The sequence below is a fragment of the Gekko japonicus genome, unplaced genomic scaffold (genome assembly GCF_001447785.1).
Source record: "Gekko japonicus isolate JY-2015 unplaced genomic scaffold, Gekko_japonicus_V1.1 scaffold3650, whole genome shotgun sequence".
NCBI lineage: Eukaryota > Metazoa > Chordata > Lepidosauria > Squamata > Gekkonidae > Gekko > Gekko japonicus.
The window spans coordinates 33,943-57,388 of record NW_015173249.1 but is presented as its reverse complement, the minus strand read 5'-3'; the positions used below and the strand labels follow the sequence as shown (position 1 = coordinate 57,388).

Genomic DNA, 23,446 nt, shown 5'->3' with positions numbered 1-23,446 from the left:
TGCCCTTCACTACCCAAAGGTGTCTCAGAGCGGCTTACAAACTCCTTCCCCTTCCCCTCCCCACAACAGACACCCTGTGAGGTAGGCGGGGCTGAGAGAGCTCTTGACAGAAACTGCTCTTTTTCAAGAACAGCTCTTATCAGAGCTAGGCTTGCCCAAGGTCATCCAGCCAGGTGCAAGTGGAGGAGTGGGGAATCAAACCCGGTTCTCCCAGATTAGAGTCCGCGCACTTAACCACTACACCACAATGAGATGCTCCCACAAATCCTTGCGCTTGTACAATTACAAAGAAACAAGGGAGTTTTGAGGTCATGTGTTAAAGAAGACCTTTCCCTTCCAGAAAGCCCTTGCTAATTGATATGGGCCTAATGAAAATTTAAACTTAGCCTTGAATTCATAGCATGAAACAACCCCCCCCCCCATCCTCCTATTCCAAAACAAGGTATGATGGTTGGGCAGGCCTACTTTACAAAGGTGTTGTGAAGATTATCGAGATAATACATAAAAGTACTGTCAACATTAAGGGAAAGTGCATAACTATTTGTTATGTTCCTTGAGGTTCTATCACGACAGCCAGTGTGATTAGAGTCTTAGACTAGGATCTGGGAGACCCAGGTTCAGAACTCCACTCTGCAGAGGAAGCGCGCTGGGCGACCTTGGGCCAGTCACACACTCTCAGCCTCACCAGCCTGTTGTGAGGATAAAACAGGGGAGAGATTAACAGTGTCAGCTGGAGGATAGGCCCATCAGTGGCTACTGGCCATGGTGACTGAGGGGAACCTCCACGTTCAGAGGCACTAATCTGAATCCCAGAGCCAGGAGGCAACTGTGCCGTTGTTGGCCCTTCAGAGGAACTGGTTGGCCTCTGTGTGAGACGGGATGCTGGACTAGGTGGACCACTGGTCTGATCCAGCAGGGCTCTTCTTATGTTCTTATGAAGGCCTAGGCCTCTCTGCCCTGTTGTTGGCCGTCAAGAGGAACTGGTTGGCCTCTGTGTGGGACAGGATGCTGGACTAGACGGACCACTGGTCTGATCCAGAAGGGCTCTTTTGATGTTCTTATAAAGGCCTTGGCCCCTCTGCCCTGTTGTTGGCCCTCCAGAGGAACTGGCTGGCCACTGTGTAAGACAGGATGCTGGACTAGATGGACCACTGGTCTGATCCAGCAGGGCTCTTCTGATGTTCTTACATTCTTTGGGTCCCCCCTGGGAAGAAAGGCTGGGTATAAGTGAAATAAATAAACTATATTAAATATTATTAGTTATGTGCCCTGAGGTTCTGTCATTGCCTCCTGGTGGGACGAAAGAGCTTCAATGGGAAGGAAATGAAAGCAGTGAAACTTAGTGTTGGGGAAACCCAGTTTCCGAAGCAGTAACGCCTGCCATGGCGGGATCGTAAGGCAAGGGAGGAAGCGAAGCCTTTAAAACCAGTTCCAGAAAAGATCCCTCCCGGTGCTTGGAAAAGGCTACCACAGTCTCCCGTCTCTTTCTCCAGTTGCTGTTTACCCCCCCCCCCCCCCAAGCTTAATAAGGGCGTCGTCCCGCACATTTCCAATCCAGGTTCTGTCTCTTTTGTGAAAGGCTAGCGACGGTGGTAAAGGTTGCAAGGGGAAATGCCACTCTGCGCACGCATGCCCTCGCTCTGACGCGTTTAGTTCCCCTGGCTCTCGGTTTCTGCTGACCTGAATGCACCCTCTAGACTCCGTGGCACCTCTGCCTTATGAAGAGGATACTCAGTGTTTTGTGTGTGTGTGTGTGTGTGCGAGAGAGAGAGAGAGAGAGAGAGAGAGAGAGAGAGAGAGAGAGAGGTTTCAAAGGGAAAAGGGAAGATGTTGGTTGTAGCCAGCTTATTACTAAGGCAAATACAAGGGGTAAAAAAAGGTGGGCTGAAAAAGGCCTCGATATCTTGTTTTATCCCTTTGTTTGTGTATTTAGGAACCTCGTGACCCTGACTTTCCGCTTAAGACTGCCCAAAGTTGGCTTTAAAAAAAAAAAATCAACAGTAAAACAATTCATAAGAATCAAACAATCGGAGACGACAGGAAAAGCCTCAAATGTCCAGTTAAAACAGGGTAATATTAGAACGACGAACCAATCAAATGGGGGCAGCAGGTCGAGCCCCAGTACGGCAAAATCCTCTCCTGTCCTTGTGAGAGAGTCTCGTCTTAACCCGATGTCTGGATAGGGTTGCCAACCTCCAGGCGGTGGCTGGAGATCTCCTGGGATTGAGACAGAACTCCAGGCCACAGGGACCAGTTCCTGTGGAGGAGATGGCCCCTTTGAAAGGTGGGCTCTATGGCATTATTGCCCCACTTGCCAACCTCCAGGCCCTCAAACACCCCCTCCCCGGAATCCATCTCCAAAATCTCCAGGAATTTGCCAACCTGGAACTGGCAACCCTACATCTCAAGGGGAGGAGTGGGGAGTCCAGAAGAATACTTTGAGGCCAGTCCGGCCGCCGTTACTTCAAAAACCCTCTCCAGAAGGAAAAAAAAACCCTCTATGTTTGAGTCACGGTTGACATATTGGGTGCGTTCAGACGGGGCATTTGCAACGGTATAAGTGCCGGTTGGAATCGGTGTACTTACCGGCGTTCATATGGCGAACATCTGCCTTCCGTCCCTAACCGTTGCAAAGAGCTTTACACCGTTGTATTCTTCCACTAGGTCCCCAAATGGTGGTATCCTGAGTGCATGGGTTGTAATCACTTTACCCCCCATCTGATCGCTCTCCAACGTTGTAGAGCCACTTCCGTTCGGAAACCCGAGGCTTCCGATTTTCGCCCGCCATTTTTTTTTGTTAGGTCGGCGATATGCGCTTGGGCGAAGCTTCGCCCCGGCGTTTGTTTTTTTAAAAAAAGGAAAGGTCCTTAGTTTAAGGTTTTGGAGGACACAGAGACCTCAGGGAGGCCAGTTTGGTCTTTAAACTTTAAAGCTAAGTCCTTACCTTTAAACTTTAAATGTAAGACGGGGTGTTTTGCGCATGCGTGAAGATCGCCATTCTGTGGATGGCTGCCAATGCGCATGCTCAAACTGAGTTAAAACAAAAACAAAAACGCCGACGCCCGCTGCATGTGAACGGGCATACAGCGATGGGCTCCGCAGACAGGAGGTAAGTGTGATCGCGTTTCAGCCGGCATAAACTGCACCGGTTCCAACCGGTACAGTTTATGACGGCTGAAACGCCCCATCTGAACGCACCCATTGAGTCAGGTTCCAGCTGGATTTGCTAACCTCCAGGTGGCAGCAGGAGTTCTGAGATTATGACTGATTTCCAGGCAATAGAGGTCAGTTCTCCTGGCAGATATGGCCGCTTCGGAGGGCGGACTCTATGGTATACCATAGAGTCCAGGAGAAACTGAAGTTCTAGAGGGTCTTCTCTCCCCTCCCCTCCCTAGGCTCCACCACCAAGTCTCCAGGAATGTCTCAACCCACAGTCGGCAACCCAGCCCCAACAGAAGACCTCTAAGGTCACGAAGAGGCCTATTTGGATGGCAGCGGCCCTTCATGTAGATTGGTCATGGGCCAGTTAGGAGGATACGGAAGGTGTGATGGCACAATCTGATCATACTGGGGCGGAAGAGCATTCAGTTGCGCACCACCACCCCCAGTTGGTGACGGTGGGAAGTGCCATCAGTCCACAGCCGACTTACGGCAACCCTCATGGGGTTTTCGAGGCGAGAGATGAACAGAGTGGTTTGCCCAGGGCTTTCTTGGTGGTCTCCCATCCAAGTACCAACCAGAACCAGCTCTGCGTAGCTTCTGAGATCTGCTGAGATGGTACTAGCCTGGACTAACCACGTCAGGGCAGAAAGACAAAAGGCATACAAAGGTGGTTCAGGGTCACCTACCTCTGCATAGCAACCCTGGACTTTCCTGGTAGTCTCCCACTCAAGAACCAACCAGGGCCAACCCTGCTTAGCTTCTGAGATTTGATGAGATTAGAGCAGCCTGGGCTATCCAAGTCTGGAGTCCCTCCTCTCCGCCACCCAGTTTACTGTGGTGCATTGAACAGGGGCAAGTTTCTCCACTGAGAGCCAGTTTGGTGTAGTGGTTAGGAGAGTGGACTCTAATCTGGGAGAACCGGGTTTGATTCCCCCCACTCCTCCACATGCAGCTGCTGGTGTGACCTTGGGTCAGTCACAAGTTCTTTCAGAGCTGTTCTCTCAAGGGCAGTTCTCAAGGGAGCTCTCTCAGCCCCCACCTACCTCACGGGGTGTCTGTTGTGGGGAAGGGAAAGGAGACTGTAAGCCGCTCTCCTTTGGGTAGTGAAGTGCGGGGTATAAATCCAATCACCTCCTCCTCCACTGCTAGTGCAAGGTTGCCAGCCTCTGGGTCACGAAACACCTGGAGATTTGGGGGGGTGAATAATGGGGAGAGCAGGGTTTGGTGAAGGGTGAGACCTCGGTGGTATTTAATGCCACAGCGGCCACCCTCCAAAGCAGCCATTTTCTCCAGGGGAACTGACCTTTGTCGTCTGGAGATGAATTGTAATAGTGCGAAATCTCCAGGTGCCACCTGGAGGGTGGTAACCCTGTGTTTAGATGAAATAGGCCCCGATTCTTGTGGCCATCAGCATCCTCTGCTGGCCAAGCACCTCCCGCAGCATGGCAAGACAGAATCCAGGCAAATGCTACGGAACAGCCCCTCTTGTTTAAAACGGGGCCAGATTCTCGGTGTGTGGGCATGAGTTTCATAGTAGCATTCGCGTCCTCGTTTCCTTTGTCTGGCATTCTGTTGTGGACTCACAGTTCCTTGGAATACTGTTCCCATTGGTGTTATGAGCACATTACCGAGAATACGGGAGACAGACTTTTATCTGTTCTTTATCGGGAACCCTGCGTCCCTTGTTCCGTAGGTGCCACCTTTTCTCTCGCCCGCTTGCACATACACGGGCCCCTTTCCTCCCCCACCTGTCGGAAGCCTCTGAGCACGGCTCTCGCTTACATTTGGCAGCAGACGGGCTTTTCACGCCGCAACACAAACTCGTCTGAGAGGCCTTCCCAGAGTTTCAGCTACCTCCCAAGGGCGGTAGATTTTAGCATTTTTTTTTCTTTAAACTTAACGACGAGAATTATTTTAAGGCGTCGGCAACAGTGGAGCCGCTGTGAGCCTGCGTGACAGCCATGCACGAATTTTCTGCACATAGGATTTAATGACATGACTGGATTTCTGTGGATTGGCACCGGTCTAGCTGTTTCTGTCCTGGCATTCTGTCAGTCCTGCACAGCCACATAAAAACACAGAGCTGGAAGGGTCACCTAGTCCAGCCCCTGCACAATGCAGGAAATCCACAAATACCTCCCCCCCTCCCCACTGATCCCTGCTCTGCGGCCAGAAGAAGGCAGAAAACTTCCATGATCCCTGGGCCAATCTGGCCTGGAAGACAATTCCTTCTTGACCCCAAAGTGGTGATTGGCATTACCCCGGGTGCGTAAGGAGGGGCCACAAGAACTAAGCACTGAACAAGAGAAGAGGAAGAGATTGGATTTATACCCTGCCCTTGACTACCCAAAGGAGTCTCAGAGCGGCTTACAGACTCCTTTCCCTTCCCCTCCCCACCACAGACACCCTGTGAGGTAAAAGAAGAAGAAGAAGAGATTGGATTTATACCCTGCCCTTGACTACCCAAAGGAGTCTCAGAGCGGCTTACAGACTCCTTTCCCTTCCCCTCCCCACCACAGACACCCTGTGAGGTAAAAGAAGAAGAAGAAGAGATTGGATTTATACCCTGCCCTTGACTACCCAAAGGAGTCTCAGAGCGGCTTACAGACTCCTTTCCCTTCCCCTCCCCACCACAGACACCCTGTGAGGTAAAAGAAGAAGAAGAAGAGATTGGATTTATACCCTGCCCTTGACTACCCAAAGGAGTCTCAGAGCGGCTTACAGACTCCTTTCCCTTCCCCTCCCCACCACAGACACCCTGTGAGGTAAAAGAAGAAGAAGAAGAGATTGGATTTATACCCTGCCCTTGACTACCCAAAGGAGTCTCAGAGCGGCTTACAGACTCCTTTCCCTTCCCCTCCCCACCACAGACACCCGGTGAGGTAGGTGGGGCTGAGAGAGCTCTGACAGAAACTGCTCTTTTTCGAGAACAGCTCATATCAGAACTACGGCTTGCCCAAGGTCATCCAGCAGGTGCAAGTGGAGGAGTGGGGGAATCAAACCCGATTCTCCCAGATTAGAGTCCGCGCACTTAACCCCTCCACCAACCTGGCAACCCTCCCTGCCCTCCCTCTCACAATCTGCCTAAATTCACAGGGTCCGCATTGCTGGTCAGGTGGCCATCTAGCCTCTGTTTGAAAACCTCCCAAGAAGGAGAGCCCACCACCTCCTGGGGAAGCCTAGTCCACTGAGGAACCGTTCTAATTGTCCTTCCTAATGTTTAGCTGAAAACTCTTCTGCTTTAATTTCAACCCGTTGGTTCTGGCTCGACCTCCTGGGGCAACAGAAAACAACTCTGCACCATCCTCTCTCTATGACAGCCCTTCAAGTACTTGAAGATGTCACCTATCGGATCACCTCTCAGCTGGGGGGACAGGAAGGGGTTAAGATGACATGAGCACAGAAGTTGACTTCTCAGTGCATTCTCAAAAGCAAAGCTCTTTAGGGGAATAGAGTCGAGGGTTGCCCCAAAAAGGGAGTTATCTTTTTCATATCTTAAATTCAACTGTTATACAGAAACACCCCAAAGCATCTCACTTCAACCCTTTTAAAGGCACAGTTCAGAGTCCTTCAGCCTTTACTTCTCCTTGCCTAGTCTCTTTCGAAGCTTATAAGGACTTTTAGGGGCCGCCGCCCCTGTCTCTGAAAGAGAGTCCTCCCTGGAGGAGTCCGAGTCCAGCTCGTCATTGGACTCACTGCCCTCCCCTTTTTCTCCTTTCTTCCCTGGCCCTCCCATCTGGACTCTTAGAAATTCCCGTGCTTTCTGGACAGAGTCAATCTTTTCTTTTTTATCCTTAATTTTGAAGGTTACGCCTTCTGGAGTTAACCATCTATATCCAATTGCCTTTGTCTGTAGAAAAAGAATTAATTCTTTATATTTCTTTCTCCTTTGTCTTATTTCAAATGGAATGTCTTTCAACGTTCTGATGGTATTCTGATGGTAACCCCAAAAGGGAGTACATATGGTGGGCACTGTAAGGGTGCCCACCATATGTACCGCTTGACTTCCTCCCACATGACAAGATCGATCCATCAGTGTTCTCTCACATAAGGGGAAAGGTCCATCCATGGAAGAGTGATCCATGGGGCAAGTGATGCACTGTATTCTTGGTGCTTGGGGGATGGGGGCAACAGTGGGAGGGCTTCTAGTGTCCTGGCCCCACTGGTGGACCTCCTGACAGCACCTGGTGTTTTTGGCCACTGTGTGACAGAGTGTTGGACTAGATGGGCCATTGGCCTGATGCAACAGTGGCTTCTCTTAGGTTCTTATGACCACTAGCTATGGTGACTAAAGGGAACCTCCATATTCAGAGGCAGTAAACCAGTACTGGCATGTGGAATGGTATGGCGCAGCCTGATTTTGTGAGATCTCGGAAGCTAAGCAGAGTCCCTACATGGATGGGTTGCTATGCAGAGGAAGGCAATGGCAAACCACCTCTGCTTCTCACTTGCCTTGAAAGCCCCTTGCTGGGGTTTGCGTAAGTCAGTTGTGACTTTACAGCACTTATGTATGTACATCAGGGGGTAGGGTTGCTGTGGCTCACTGGCAGAGCATCTGCTTGGCATGCAGAAGGTCCCGGGTTCAGTCCCCGGCATCTCCAGTTAAAAGGACCAGGTAGGAGGTGATGTGGAAGACCTCAGCCTAAGCCCCTGGAGAGCCACTGCCAGTCTGAGTAGACAATACTGACTTTGATGGACCAAGGGTCTGACTCAGTAGAAGGCAGCTTCATGTGTTCATGTAATCTCCAGGTGATGGCTGGAGATCTTCTGGAACTTCAACTGGTCTACAGGTTATAGAGGTCAGTTCCCCTGGAGAAAACGGCTGCTTTAGAAGACGGACTCTGTGGGATTATACTCCACTGAAGTCCCTCCCCTGCCCCAAACCCCACCCTCCCCAGGCTCCACCCCCCAAGTCTCCAGGTAGTTCCCAACCCAGACCTGGCAACCCTAAAGCCTCTTCCCTTCAGTGACGTCAATGCACTTGGAAGGGTGTAACTTTGTTTAGGATTGTACTGTAGGTAACGCAACATACATAAGCAGAATTGTTGAAATACAGGTGCCCGGGGTGCAGAATTAGGGTTGTTTCAGTGCAGAATTCACCCGGCCGAAAAGAAGATAATATTTTCAGAGTGTTCACAGACATTAGATACTTCTCAGTCTACTCACAACTGATGCTCCCTCTAAGCTGTGGAGTCTTGTGAGCAAAAAAAATCTACTTTGTGAGCTACTGGCGTTAAAATTGAGAGAGCGATTTGGCCGCTGCATAAATTCGTTTGCTCTGGAGCCCTCCTTCCTGAGCTAAGACAGACAATGTGTGAGCCAGAGGCTAAAAAAATTGTGAGCTAGCTCACACGAACTCAGCTTAGAGGGCGCACTCACAACTGAGTTAAGTGGGCCATGGACAGGACTATAAAAACAGGACGGAAGATACATATGTGGTATACTGTAGGCAGCTCTTCGCTCTTTGAATTCAATTCGTCGTGTATTTTCGTCTTCAGATTCGTATTGCTGCAAATATAGATAAAAACGTGCAGAGATAGATTCCGATATGCATATATAAAGCTTCCAGTCTCTCAAAACCCTTCCTGTTATCTGGGTGTTTCTGGTGTTCCTCAGCCATTTGGGGGGGGGGAATGTTGTTGTGTTTTATTTGTATTATGAGGGACATTAGCTTTGAAGGGCTTTGTTGGCATGGAGGAGAGCTCAAAATAAAGGGAAGCCGACAAAGGCTGCTGGTGGGTCCCGCAGTTCGTATATCCTTGGTTATCTGGCCGGCTTCACTGTCTCTTTTAAGCACCCCCAGTGCGGACTTCCAATTGCCAAAGGCTGCCCACTGCCAGCGGTAAATAAGGAAAGGTGTATTTTCTGTTCGGAGCTGTCGAGCTGGCAACAGACCCGTCTCTCCGGCCGTAGTCAAAACATAAAACCTCCAGGAGTTTGTTAGTGAAGATGAAAAGCATACCGGGCTGGGCTTTTTAAAAGACTCGGTTTCTGGATGTTATTATAGAAGGACTTGCTGGTGGAGAGAGGGTTTTAGAAATGCTTGGGTCAAGATCCAGCCTTTGGTAAGCAGTTCTTAAATGGGGGAATGTAAAGGACACACTTGAGTCTCCGGGACTTCAACAGGGCAGGGGTCCCGACTCCCCAGTAATGCTCCTTCCAAGCTGTGGAGTCTTGTGAGCAAAAATTCTACTTTGTGAGCTACTGGCATTAAAATTGTGAGTGAGCGATTTGGCTGCTGCATAAGTTAGTTTGCTCTGGAGCCCTCCTTCCACGAATTTCACTCACGAACCACAAACCAGCCGAAATTCGTAATGAACTTTAATTCATGAGCCAGTTTGTGCCCATCCCTAGCAACTGGCAGGAATCTGGGGAGGCAGGGACATGGAGGGGCGTCATTGGCATGAGGAAAAACCCAGAAGATGTGTGATGCTACTGTAGGAATTGCCAGAAACTCTATAAAGTTTCTGGTGATTCCTAGAGTGGCTTGATGTTGTGCCAATGACAGATTTTTTTTAGTTTACTTCTCTACCACCATAACAGCAGCAGGCAAGAATGGCAGAGAGGGAGAGAACTCACCATGCGGGTGCCATTTTGGTTGGCAGACTCATGACGGCTTTAAGGTATAACCAAGCTCTGACTCACACAGGTAGACTCAGGCAAAAGCCTTTCCCATTTTAAAATTTTAATTACAGGAGTGACTCACTGGTGAACTGCATTCTCCAGCCAACAACCAAAACCAGATATTGAATCTCTGAAGCTTTCCCATACATACTGCTTTTAAAAATTATGGCTATTTTAAAATAAACTACCGCTGACAAGTGACCACAGTGCAAATTGCTGACAAATAGTAAACAGTTTTTTAACAGATGCACGTAATTACAAATGTCTCCCTGCATTAAGTTAAAATTATCTCCAGTAATTGCTCATTGTTGCCCAGTTCTTTTTTAATATATGATCAGTGTACTGCCTTAATATGTGAGCTGCGCTCTACCTTTAAGCAAGCTTTTACATGAAAAAAATTAATGTAAATGCTTACTGCTGTATTTCTGTTAACAAATGGAATGTCAGAAATGACCCTGTTTGGGCAAGGGATAGTTTCTCTGTAGCTTTTCTCTATTTTTGACTCTATGCGTCACAGCTCTTAAAATGGTGGATTAAAGATATTGCTTCTTTACCTTTCCTATAAGCCTCCATAGATTCTCCCCTGCTGAGCCCTCTCTCAAAAGCCAAAACAACCCCAGAAAGGGCCCTACCTTTTACTGAAAGAAATCAAGTATGGAATGCTGGCAGTACTGTTGTGGTTGCCTAGCAACAGCTACTGAGGGCATTTGTTTCTTAAAGCAACAATTGCTACTTTTATCATTTGGGGGTTTTTTTTAAAAAAAAAAAAACAACCCTCCTCCATTTTTAAATTTAGATTTCAGAATTTTATGCACACCTGGGTCATTTTTCAGGTTTGTAGAAAAATTTGTCTTGTCCCTTCATGTCTCTAGTCTCCAGAATTAAATATCCTCAGATTTGGCTGGGTTGAGAATCTCCCTTATATATAAAAGCCGAATGGTGGTGGCACTTCTCTAGAACATTCCACACGCTCCGGAATTGGTTGGCACCCTGGTGTGTCACTCAGAATCTGTCCCTATCCACTGGCTGCATTGCTTGAGTCTCGCCTCCAACGTTCTAAACAGTTTACTGTCCCCCCCCATAGCCAATCAGAACACAGAGGTTATTTGCATATGCAGCCTTATTGCCCTTTGCCTCAGAACACAGAGGTCATTTGCATATGCGACTTAATTGGCTTTTGCCTCTAACATTCTAAACAGTTTTCTGTTCTGAGGTAAAATGTGTCCAATCTCCAGGTGAGGGCTGCAGATCACTCAGAATTACAACTGCTTTCTAGATGGCAGAGATCAGTTCCCCTGGAGAAAATGGTGGGCTCTGTATCCTTATATGCTGCTGAGGTGGCCCCTGTATGACAGCCAATGTGACGTAGCAGTCAGGGCTTCAGAGCACGGGAGAGGCTGCAGGTATGTGGGGGGTGGAAAGCTGAAGAGTGAGGGGAAAATAAAGGTAGGTTGATGATTGGCTGCAAAGAAGATAGGTTGCCAACTCCAGGTGGGAAATTCCTGGAGATATGCGGGATGGAGCCTGGAGAGGGTGAGGTTTCAGGAGATGTGGGACCTCGGACAGGTACAAAGCCATAGATTCCACCCTCCAAACCAACCATTCCCTTCTGGGGAACCATTGTTGCCAGTCTCCAGATGAGGGCTGGAGATCACTTAAAATTACAACTGTTCTTTAGGTAGCAGAGATCAGTTCCTCTGGAGAAAATGGTGGACTTAGTGTCATTATACCCTGCTGAAGTCACCACAGCAAATTGACACTGAGGCCCAGAGCCTCTTTCTAGAGGCCGTTGTATTTATTTCCACAACGGGCCTTTTTCCTAGTTAAGAATATTTACTAAACATCTTGCCTGACAGAATAAATTATAACAATGCACGCTTGATACTCTATATTCTCACAAGCGCTAGAATAGCTATAGCAAAATGCTGGAAATCTGATAAATTACCAGATAGAGAAGACTTAATTATAAAAATCATGGATATAAAAGAAATGGACAAAATAAATACGTTACTGGCGGGAAAATTTGATAATGTGTTTAAGAAAAGATGGCAGAAACTAGATAGATGGTTAGAAATATATGGATAAGATGCTCCAAAAATGTTGTGAAACTAACATATTTACTTTGTATATGATGTAAAAATCAAAATAAACTACTTAAAAAAAAAAAGATATATTGATAAATCTACAAAATGAATACATGCCTTTTCTGCCACATTTGTTTTAGCACGGCTGTTTCTGTTTGCTGTCTAACTCATAATCTTGCACCTACCCAGTTATCCTGAACAGCCAGCAATCATGCCTTGGAAATGCTACGGTGCATCACAACTTCCAAAGCCTGCTGATGTAGCCCATTGCAGGAGACAGTAGTGCAATGATAACTGTTTTACCCCGGAAGCTGAGATCTTAGGGGCCATTTTGGGACTGGGAAAGAGGAACATTGGGGTAAATCAGAAGGCGTCCGGAGACTCCTGCAGGTGATGGATCCAACGGCATAGCTAGTTATACCTTAACAGGCTGCCCCTTACTGTGTGTCCAGGCCTCAGGGAAAAACCCATTCTCTGGAATCCATTTGTGTCCAAGACAGAGACCCTAGCCCAGGGATAAAATGCTCATGCCCAGGGCTATTTTTGGGCAGGAACACACAAGAACGGAGTTCCGGCTGGCTCCTGGGTTGGCCACGCCCAGCAGGAACTCATTAGCATAATAGGCCACACCCAATAGCTGAAACTCATTAGGATTGGTTACATTAGGGGTGTGTGGCCTAACATGCAAAGGAGTTCCTGCTACAAAGAAGGTCCTGGGTTTTGACAACAAACAAGGTAAACAGAGTAAGAAGGGAAAGGTGGGTGTGGCTGGATGACCACACTTTTGGTAACATGGGGGTGCGGCCTAATGAGCGGTGCTGTCAGGGTGTGGCCTGATATGCTAATGAGTTTCTGCTGTTGGGTGCGGCCTATTATGCTAATGAGTTCCTGCTGGGCTTTTTCTACAAAAAGAGCCCTGCGAGTCATGCCACATTGACTTGTGTTGGTTGAAGGAACTGTAGATGGGGTAAAGGGACGAAGAGAATACCTTGCAAATAAAGCACCTGAAAACCCAATGATGAGCCTCAACAGAAGCAGGAGAGGAATAAAAGCCAGTGGTCAGGTGATACCGCTGAATTGGAAGACGGCCCTCGCTGGCAATCTTCAAGCAGCGGCTGGACAAACACTTGTCAGGGATAGCTGAGGCTGATCCTGCATGGAGCAGGATCTCAGCTCTGTGATTCAGTGGTTGCGTTTAGACTGGCAGTTTGGCCCAATAGAGGCACATTTCACAAATGGATTAAATGGGCCCGGTCACACAGCCACAACTGTCAGGCACTTCCCCGGGCGTACTCACCCTGTCAGAGGACGGCTTGGAGCGGAGTTAAAAAGCCACCACCTCCAAAGTGATGTTTTTATTTCCCTGCGCATTCATTGCACATGGCCCGATGTGTGAACACGGCGGAGTGCACGCAGAACGGATTGGGCAGTCTGAACCTGCAAATCCGTTCTGCCACTAGGGAGGGGGAAATTGCCTATATGTGCATGCATGTGCATGCACACACATGCATATGTGCATAGGCGGCGCATGCACACGTATGCACGTGCATGAATTTTGAACTTTTTTTGCAGTGCGCTCCATGGCTGAGGCGCTGCAGTAATGTGGATGCTTGACAACAGGATGTCTCCGTGCATAACCCGCAGCAGGGTGTGCTGTGTGGCTGATATGCCCCGCAACACTTTAAACTGGTTCAATTAGAGGCAGCACTGTGTCACGTCAAACTACCGGTCTGAACACAACCAATGATTCTGTGGACCTTCAGCATTCTAGTCTGAAACTCCTTTGTGGAGCGGGTCAGATAAAAATTCCAATGAACGCATTCGCCACTGCCACTGACCACCTACCTCCCCTGCTGCCTGCCTGCTTGCTTGCAAACACTGTGGCATCCATGCTGACAGCTGCATGCACTACCCAGCATTGTCAAGAAATGGGCGTGAGAACATAAAAACAGCCCTGCTGGGTCAGACCAGTGGTCCATCCAGCCCAGCATCCTGTCTCACACAGTGGCCAACCAGGTCCTCTGGAGGGCCAACAACAGGGCATGGAGGCCGAGGCCTTCATAAGGACAAAAGAAGAGCCCTGCTGGATCAGACCAGTGGTCCATCTAGTCCAGCATCCTGTCTCACACAGGGGCCAGCCAGTTCCTCTGGAGGGCCAACCACAGGGCATAGAGGCCTGATGTTGCCTCCTGGCACTGGAATACAGAGGCTGACTGCCTCTGAATGTGGCCGTTCCCTTTAGTCACCATGGCATTTAGTCTCCTCCTTGAAGCCATCTAATCCCCTTTTAGAGCGGTCTGTGCCTGTGGCCATCACTACATGCATCTGTGAGTGTGGGTGGTGAGAGGGATCGGGAGGGGGTGGGGGAAGGATGCACAGGCCTGTGGGTCAGTGGGTGGGAAGGGAGGCATGAGAGGGGAGGCACGGGGGTAGCCGGAGGAGAGGAAGGGAACCCTGGGCACTTTGTGCCCGGAGCTCCCCCAAAATTTAGAACAGGCCCTGTTGCAGAACCTGTGTTCCGTCCGTTGATATGGATGTCTGCCGTGTCTGTCGTGGAGCCAGCTGCCTCTCCTACTCGGGCCCTCTCCGGCTTTCCCTCGGTGTCGTTCTTTGCGAGCTGCCGCCCTGCTCCCAGACACGGTGATTTTCGCTTCCCTTGATGCCCTCTGTTACCTGTCTCCTCTTTTTTTGTTTTGCTGTGTTTCATTCTGCGCAGAAAGACTTTACGAGGCGAGAAGAGCTGCAGCAGAGCGACGTGGAGCGCTGGCTGGGCTTCATCACCTTCCTCTGCGAGGTGTTCGGGACCATGAGGAGCAGCACGGGGGAGCCCTTCCGAGTCCTCGTCTGCCCCATTTATACCTGCCTCAGGGAGGTAATGCCTTCGTTCCGTCTCATTTCTATAGCAAACGGATGCAAACGAGTACAGTAGAAAATGCAGAGCTATTTTTGGGCAGGAACGCACAGGAACGGAGTTCTGGCTGGCTCCCGAGTTGGCCACGCCCAGCAGGAACTCATTAGCATAATAGGCCACACCCAGCAGCAGAAACTCATTAGGATTGGCTACATTAGGGGTGTGTGGCCTGGCATGCAAAGGAGTTCCTGCTACAAAAAAAGCCCAGGGTTTTGACAACAAAGTAAACAGAATAAGAAGCAAAAGGTGGGTGTGGTTGGATGACTACACTTCTGGTAACATGTGGGGTGTGGCCTAATATGCTAATGAGCTATGTTGTCAGGGCTGTGGCCTAATATGCTAATGTGTTTCTGCTGTTGGGTGTGGCCTATTATGCTAATGAGTTCCTGCTGGGCTTTTTCTACGAAAAAAGCCCTGATAAAACAGATAACTTTGGGGGACTTTGGGGGGGGGGGGTCTTTCGGAGAACGTTTGGGTGTGGCCTATTATGCTAATGAGTTCCTGCTGGGCTTTTTCTACAAAAAAAGCCCTGATAAAACAGATAACTTTGGGGGGGGGGGTGTCTTTCGGAGAACGTTTGAGGCCCCTGACGCTGTCTTGCTTTATACCGAAAACGTTCCCCTTCGAAGATTCGGCACAGCCTTCATAGGACACAGTGAACAGGATGTAATCAGCAAGACTGTTTGGGGTAGCAAAGGTCCCATTCCTAAAAGATCTGGGGTCTGACAGGACTTGGGGAGGGTTTACACACACACACACACACAGAGAGAATACTAGGATATCCCTTTTTACTTTCTGCAGTGTAAATGAGAGATGCCATTCAACCCCATGGAGAAAAAGTCATGTTTGGATTAATTGACATTGTCTCATTTAGAGGCAAATGCCAACAGATTCTCCTCCACCACCACCACCACTGCCCGCCTGACCCTGGGTGGTCTCCACAAAAGGTGGCCCTTTGGGCTCCCATAATGGCAGCCATTTTGCTCCTTAATAAAAAGAGCCCCTTGGACTCTTGAGAGTCCCTTGGACTGCAAGAAGATCAAATCAGTCAATCCTAAAAGAAATCAACCCTGACTGTTCCCTGGAAGGCCAGATAATGAAACTGAAGCTCAAATACTTTGGCCACCAAATGAGAAGGGAGCACTCACTGGAGAAGACCCTGATGCTGGGAAAGATTGAAGGTCAAAGAAGACGGGGACGGCAAAGGATGAGATGGTTAGACAGTGTCATAGATGCAACAAACATGAAGTTGAGCCAACTTCAGAGGACGGCAGAAAACAGGAGGGCCTGGCGAGATCTTGTCCATGGGGTCACAGAGTCGGACTCGACTGTGCGACTGAACAACAACAACAACAACAAAAAGAGCCCCGCTGTCCACCCATTAGTCACCCTGGCTTCTTACAAGAAGCACCTTCTGGTGCGTCTGCGCCCTTCTTCAGCTTACCAGTCCGATCCTATTGAAGACCAGAGAGTCTGGTTTGCAACCAAACTGCGGGAAGCATTTCCCTGAGTCACTTTGGTCTGTCGTTTTTGTTTAACTTTTCCCATTCGTGTTTAAGTTGAGCCAACTTCAGAGGACGGCAGAAAACAGGAGGGCCTGGCGGTATCTGGTCCATGGGGTCACGAAGAGTCGGACTCGACTGTGCGACTGAACAACAACAACAACAAAAAGAGCCCCGCTGTCCACCCATTTGTCACCCCGGCTTCTTACAAGAAGCACCTTCTGGCGTGTCTGCGCCCTTCTTCAGCTTACCTGTCCGATCCTATTGAAGACCAGAGAGTCTAGTTTGCAACCAAACTGCAGGAAGCATTTCCCTGAGTCACTTCGGTCTGTCGTTTTTTTGTTTAACTTTTCCCATTCGTGTTTGCTTCTGTTCTTAGGAAGCGATGAGAGTGTACCTAATCCTGCCCACTGAGCATTAGAACAACACCGCCAGTCTTTCAAATAAGCAAAAGGGCCTTGCAGGATTATCTCAAAGAACACGAGTTACCAAGGGGCGTATTCTGCTCCTCTGGCACTCTAGCCAAGAGGTGGATTAGTAGCCCATCCACATGGCCTTTCGTAGCGTTCCATCTGCAGTACTTCTCAAAGGGGAAAGCTTTTTACCCCCTTGTGTGATCACGGGAAGCCAGTCATAATAGCCACACTTAACGTCTATGTAGCAACATTGTTCAAAGGGCTTCACGTGAATTTATTTGCATATTTACTTCATTCACACTCCGTCTCTCCACTCTACGGGGACCCAAAGCGGCTTATACCCGTAGTTTCTAGTGGCCAATATCAATACTCTCATGTTCTGAGATTTATCTAGCAGGCAAGACTTACAATACGGCCTACTTCAAGTAAGAAAAGCTACTGTGACGTAATAGATGAACTACAGAGACTTGGCTTCCAATCCCTACTGTGCAGACTACTGGTCAGGCTGTAGGGTTGCCAACCTCCAGGTGGGGCCTGGAGAACTCCCAGAATCACAACTGATCTCCAGACGACTGGCTGCTTTCTTGGGTGGACTCTGGCGTTATAACCCCACTGAGGTCTCCCCCTTCCCCAAACCCTGCCCTCCCAGGCTGCACCCCCAGTCACCATGAACTGACCAACCTGTATCAAATCGCCATGTTATTTTTAGAAAAATTATTTATTTTTCATATTTGTCTCCTGCCCATCCCGTGAGTGGGCTCAGGGCGGGTCACATCATCTTAAATAATGCAGTAAGGTTTAAAACACAATAAAACATTTACATTATAAACATTTAACATCAGTAGTTATAGCTGCTGGTGAAAAGTCCGACCCATTAATACTGAGGGATATGGCCCGGTTACTGGTAGATGGGTGGCCAGTAGGTAGGAGACAGCAATCGTTAATGTTTTAAATAAGTAAAACTGTCTCGGCCTGTAACTTACCTTGCAGGGTTGTTGGGTTATTCCCAGATGACTCAGGATGTGGAAAGCACTGTCAAGTCGCAGCTGATTTATGGCGACCGCGTAGGGTTTTCTAGGCAAGAGACAAAATGAGTTGGTTTGCCATTGCCCACCTCTGCATAGCTAGCCCCTGGCTAGGAATTGGAAGGGCGACCTCCAGGGAATACCAGGGTCGTGATGCGGAGGCAAGAATTAGCAAACCACCCCTGAGACGTCTCTTGCCTCAAAAACAAATCTAGCTCACCACCTAATGGTGCATACCACTAAAGAGCTAGAACTTCTGGCTGCCAGACAATCTTAGGATCTCCTGGCTGTACTACACACAATGTTGTACAATTATTATTATTAGCAACCTGGGCTTCCTTGCCGATCTCCCATCCAAGTACTAACCAAGGCTGACCCTTCTTAGCTTCTGAGAGCTGAGCCTGAGCTAGCCTGCGCCATCCAGGTCAGAGGTAACGAATGGCCACCTGATCAATCATCGTTCTTTTTAAAAACAGCACATCCTGGAAAAAACATGTCCTAAGAGAATTACACTCAATGTGTTTCCCTGGTTCCCTGGCCCATGATTACTGACACTGGGGAAAGCTCTACATTGCTTAAAAGACTTGTATTTTACAATGATTAGGCATCGATAAAGTTTGATAAAGGCTTCCGTTCATTTTTGGTGATCGAATGTGGATCGTGTCAAAAAAGTTTGGTTCTATACCTGTTGGATTGTATCTGCATTAAACGGTAAGTTTTGTGTAGTGGTGGCTTCATTGTTAGAGATCAGGAATTTAAGCACAATTCTTGCTATTGCCTCTGTGACCATCGGATCCGCGTACTCTGAGTGTATCCAGAAGATCCTAAGATTGTCCGGCAGCCGGAAGTTCTCCCTCTTTTAGCGTTATGCACCACTAGGTGGCGAGCTAGACTTATTTTTAAGGCAAGAGATGTTTCAGAGGTAGTTTGCCATTGCCTTCGTCTGCGTCATGACCCTGGTGTTCCTCGGAGGCCGCCCTTCCAAATACTAGCCAGGACCGACCCTGCTTAGCTTCCGAGATATGACGAGATCGGGCTAGCCTGGGCTATCCAGGTCGGGGCGGTACATATGGCTCTTCCTTCCTCATTTCATCCTCACAATAGTCCTGTGAGGTAGGTCAAGCTGAGACACTGCAACTAGTCACAGAGAGCAGAGTGAGACTTACAACCTGGGTGCGCCCGATCCTAGTCCATACAGGGCTCTTTTTGTAGCAGGAACTCCTTTGCATATTAGGCGGACACACCCTTAATGTAGCCAATCCTCCAAGAGCTTACAGAGCTCTTCTTACAGGGGCTGCTATAAGCTCTTGGAGGATTGGCTACATGAGGGGTGTGTCGCCTAATATGCAAAGGAGTTCCTGTCGCAAAAAGAGCCCTGCTGGGTAACCACTACACCATATTGCCACCACACCACTACATCATGAATCACACATCAGAAGATCTAATAGCGGAGTCCCGTCCTAGCAGCTAAACTTCACATTTCAGAACAGGCCACAAGGATAACAGCCGCAAATCACATTTCCTTGGTATCTGTTGCCGCAGCTTCTGAGAAAAGCCTGGGTGCCCCTTTCGCCACATTTTTCATCCCCATCCTAAGAAAATACCCTCTTCCTCCTCCTGTTTCTTTTCCCAAGTAGCCAAAGGGTGGATGAAGAAGCAAGCAAGCAGAGAGGGGTTTTTTCTAGCTGCGCGAATCAGAGCACGGGGAAGTTTTGTAAAACGGCATGCTCTCCTCACTTTTTTGTTTGCTTTCGTTTTCCACAGTTGTTGCAATCTCAGGACATAAAGGAAGACGCCGTCCTTTGCTGTTCCATGGAGGTAGGATATTCGGCTGCTCTCTCTTATCCTGCTCCCTCACGGACAGATCCCGAATCTAGGCAGGGGGCTCTCAAGGAAGGGTCACTGAGTCCGAACAATAGGGCTGGCATCAGTAGACCCTGAGGTGGGGCAGCTGCTGGCTCCCAGGGCTTCTGGCAGAGCCCACTGTTGTCAGACCCCCCCACACTCAATTATCTGCTCGATCTCCACCTTGCTCCCAGCTGCGCTCACTGCCCAGCACCACGGAGGAAAGGGCTGCAGGCAGCAGTAAGCAGGGCCAGCGAAAGAGCTCACAAGCGGTCAGGGGAAATATGTAGTCGAAGGCTTTCGCGGCCGGAGTTCATTGGCTGTTGCAGATTTTCCAGGCTGCCTGGCCGTGGTCTCGGCGTTGCAGGACCTGACGTTTCGCCAGTAGCTGTGACTGGCATCCTCAGAGGTATAACACAGAAAGACGGAGTATTCTCTGTGTCAAGGTGAGAAGGAAAAGGGTAGGCAGGTCATTTATCTCTACTCAGGAAGGTGGGGTAGGGCTGAGTCGTTATCTTGTAGGAGTCCCCCTGGCTGTGAACATGCTAACCAGGGCTATTTTTGGGCAGGAACGCACAGGAACGGAGTTCCGACTGGCTTCAGAGTTGGCCATGCCCACTACAGCCAAAACCTCTCCGTGCGTGGCTACAGAGGGAAGGCCTGGAGAGCGACCCCCCCAGCAACTCCAAGGTGGAAGGGCGGGGGGGGGGGCTGGAAGGATCAGGGAGGCATTTAAATGCCTCCCCGTGCCTTCCCCGGCCTGTCCAAGGGCCGGCTTGCCCGGCTCCCCGCAGCCACGTGGCTCCCTGGCAAGCCAAGGGAAGGCATGAGGGTGTGTCCTAATATGGTAATGAGCTTCTGCTGTTGGGTGTGGACTATTATGCTAATGAGTTCTGGCTGGGCTTTTTCTACCAAAAAAGCCCTGATGCTAATAGAGGAGCTTTCCTGAGGAGGTTCTTTTGTATATGGAATGGCTGTTTCCTGAGGAGGTTCTTTTGCATGTGGATTGGTCAGGGGAAAAGGCACACAGGCAAGTGGGAGGAAGGAAATGTGGGGCATATAGGGGGGCCTGGTGGGTAGAAGAGGATAGGGGGCCTTGGGAACTCTGTGCCCGGGGGCCCCAAAACTTGGAACTGGCCCTGCCGAATGATGAGGATCCATTTATCCCCATCGACTTTGCAAAGGTGGAAACAGAGAGCCAGTGTCCAACCAGGGCATCTCCACAAAACAGTATTTTCTGCTCCTCCAGATTAGTCAAGCCACACGTTCTCCTGGTACTCATTCCTATTCACACAACCAGTAGGCATTGTAGTAGCAGACCAGAAAGCACCTGAAAACCTTGCTGGCATTGGGTAAGCCGGAGACAGCATCTGCAAGAGCACCTTATTTTTTTTCTCTTGCAGTCCCCACCCTGGGGAAGAGGCTCCCTGAGAAGTTTGGGCAGGGGGCACTGCCCGTAGAAATTTTTAGGAGGCATCGCAAGGGCATTATATTCACAAGGGCTTTTAAAAGGGGCGTAGGCGTTTTCTTTTGAGATTTGTTGGAGGCAGGGCCGGCTCACTCACTAGGCGAACTAGGCGATCGCCTAGAGCGGGACGGCCCTTAGGGGCACCAAACTGCACCCGGCCCCATACTCTGGGAGTTTCTTGATTATTTGTGTTTTTCATTCTTCCTAAAATGCATTTATTTTTTAAAATTGGTGGGCGCACGGGGGGGATAAGGGATCCTCGCCTAGGGTGCAAAATAAGCTGGAGACGGCCCTGGTTGGAGGAGAGTTTTACAGATACCGTGGACCACCCAAAAGACAAATCAGGGAGTTCTAGGCCCAATCCCTAGAAACGAAATGGACTAAACTGAAGCTATCGTACTTTAGTCAGATTATGAGAAGACAAGAGTCACTGGAAAAGACAAGAATGCGAGGAAAAGCTGGATGCAGGATAAGAGGAAGACCCAACATGATATAGTAGAAAAGCACAAGAGTCCCGGAGCACCTTAAAGAGTAACAAAATCGGCGGCAGGGTAGGAGCTTTCGTGAGTCGCAGCTCAGGGTTTCAGATACAAAGCTCCTCCCCTGCCACATATTTTGTTAGTTTTTATGGCGCTACTGGACTCCTGCTTTATTTCTACTGCTGCGGATAGACTTAACACGGCTGCCCATCTTGATTTACCAACATGATATGGAATTGACTGGATCAAGGAAGCCACAGCCTTTAGTTTGCAAGATGTGAGCAAGGCTTTTTAATGATAGGACATTTTGGAGGTCATTAATTCATAGGGGTGCCATAATTTGGAAGCCATTTGATGGCACTTAACACACACAGAGGCATTTTCTTCAGGGAGGAGTTATTTGGCATTTTCTTTTACTGGGTATTTTTTTGAAATTTGGAACAGTAAGCCACCTTGAGCCACATGGGAAAGGCAGGGAATAAATATTTTAATTAATAAATCAATACAGTGGTAATGGCGGCTACAAGCATGGACGGCTTCAAAAGGGAATTAGATAAACATATGGAGCAGAGGTTGGCTATTAGCCACAAGGTATAGATAGGAACTCTCAGTCTGGGGCAAGTGATGCTCTGTCTTCTTGGTGCTTGGGGGGTCGACAGTGGGAGTGGCTCCTAATGTCCTGGCCCCACTGCTGGACCTCCTGATGGCACCTGGTATTTTTGGCCACTGTGTGACACAGAGTGTTGGACTGGATGGGCCATTGGCCTGATCCAACATGGCTTCTCTTATGTTCTTATGTCTGGGGCAAGTGATGCTCTGTCTTCTTGGTGCTTGGGGGGGGGGATCAACAGTGGGAGGGCTTCTAATGTCCTGGCCCCACTGGTGGACCTCCTGGTGGCACCTGGTATTTTTGGCCACTGTGTGACACAGAGTGTTGGACTGGATGGGCCTTTGGCCTGATCCAACATTGGCGTCTCTTATGTTCCTATGGGGTGCTCCTTGCGCTCTTGGGCATGCAGGTTTTGATGCATCCTGTATCTCTCGTTCCCAACAGCTGCAAAGCACCGGCCGGCTTCTGGAGGAGCAGCTGCCCGAGATGATGACGGAGCTGCTGGCGACTGCCCGAGACAAGATGCTGTGCCCCTCGGAGTCCATGCTGACCCGGTCCCTCCTCCTCGAGGTCATAGAGCTGCACGCCAACAATTGGAACCCGCTGACACCCACCATCACACAGTATTACAACAAGACAATCCAGAAACTGACGGCCTGAAAGGGAGGCAGGGAACGAGAGAGAGCCGGAAAGGAAGACACGCACTTTAAGAAAAGCAGAAATACACCGGGGGTGGGGAAAACGGATTTGGGAAGGAACTGAGCCACGCAGCATCCCGAGAAGGGACCAAGAGACCCTTTATGATCCGATCCCTAAGAAGACAACCCCCAGCATGCTTTAGAATACGTTCGAGGGGGCGAAGCATGTTTCCTTTTCAGCCGTGTCCTCAAGTGCCGCCGCGCCGCTGCCGCCGCCAGCCCTCTCTCTCTCTCTCTGCCTCCCTGCTGTGTTTTGTTTTAGGGTCCCCTTTTCATTAAACCCATTGCTTGTTCAGCTCCACACCCTGCCAGGTCATTGTTTGGGCTCAGAAAGAACACGGAGGGCTTGAATAGCCAGGCGGAGAGCAGGGGCGGATGGCTTTCACGGGCATTCTCCTGGCCTGCACCGGCCAACTGGCGGGAGGCGACTCACAGCAGATGTCTTGGGGGGGACAAAGGCAGACACGTTCCACACCAGACGCTGGTAATTGACAGCTTTTGTCAAGCAAAGAGACCCCTCCTTTCCCCCACCCACCCACCTTTTCTTCCACTCCTCCTGTTGTCAAGATTTTGTCTCCCTCCATCTGGCTTCCCACCCTGGAAACCCACCCCCACCCCCGGT

General features: G+C 49.4%; 1 protein-coding gene across 1 annotated transcript in view; it reads left to right on the top strand.

The window, feature by feature from the left end:
- LOC107120142 (CBP80/20-dependent translation initiation factor-like) overlaps positions 1-23,418 on the top strand; it is a 90,800-nt gene extending 67,382 nt beyond the window's left edge. The window contains exons 5-7 of the mRNA XM_015422789.1: positions 14,587-14,742; positions 19,489-19,542; positions 22,571-23,418. Of these exons, the coding sequence (XP_015278275.1) occupies positions 14,587-14,742; positions 19,489-19,542; positions 22,571-22,786 (426 nt within the window). The 3' untranslated portion in view covers positions 22,787-23,418. The remainder of the gene's footprint in view (positions 1-14,586; positions 14,743-19,488; positions 19,543-22,570) is intronic.
- Positions 23,419-23,446: the final 28 nt, after the last annotated feature.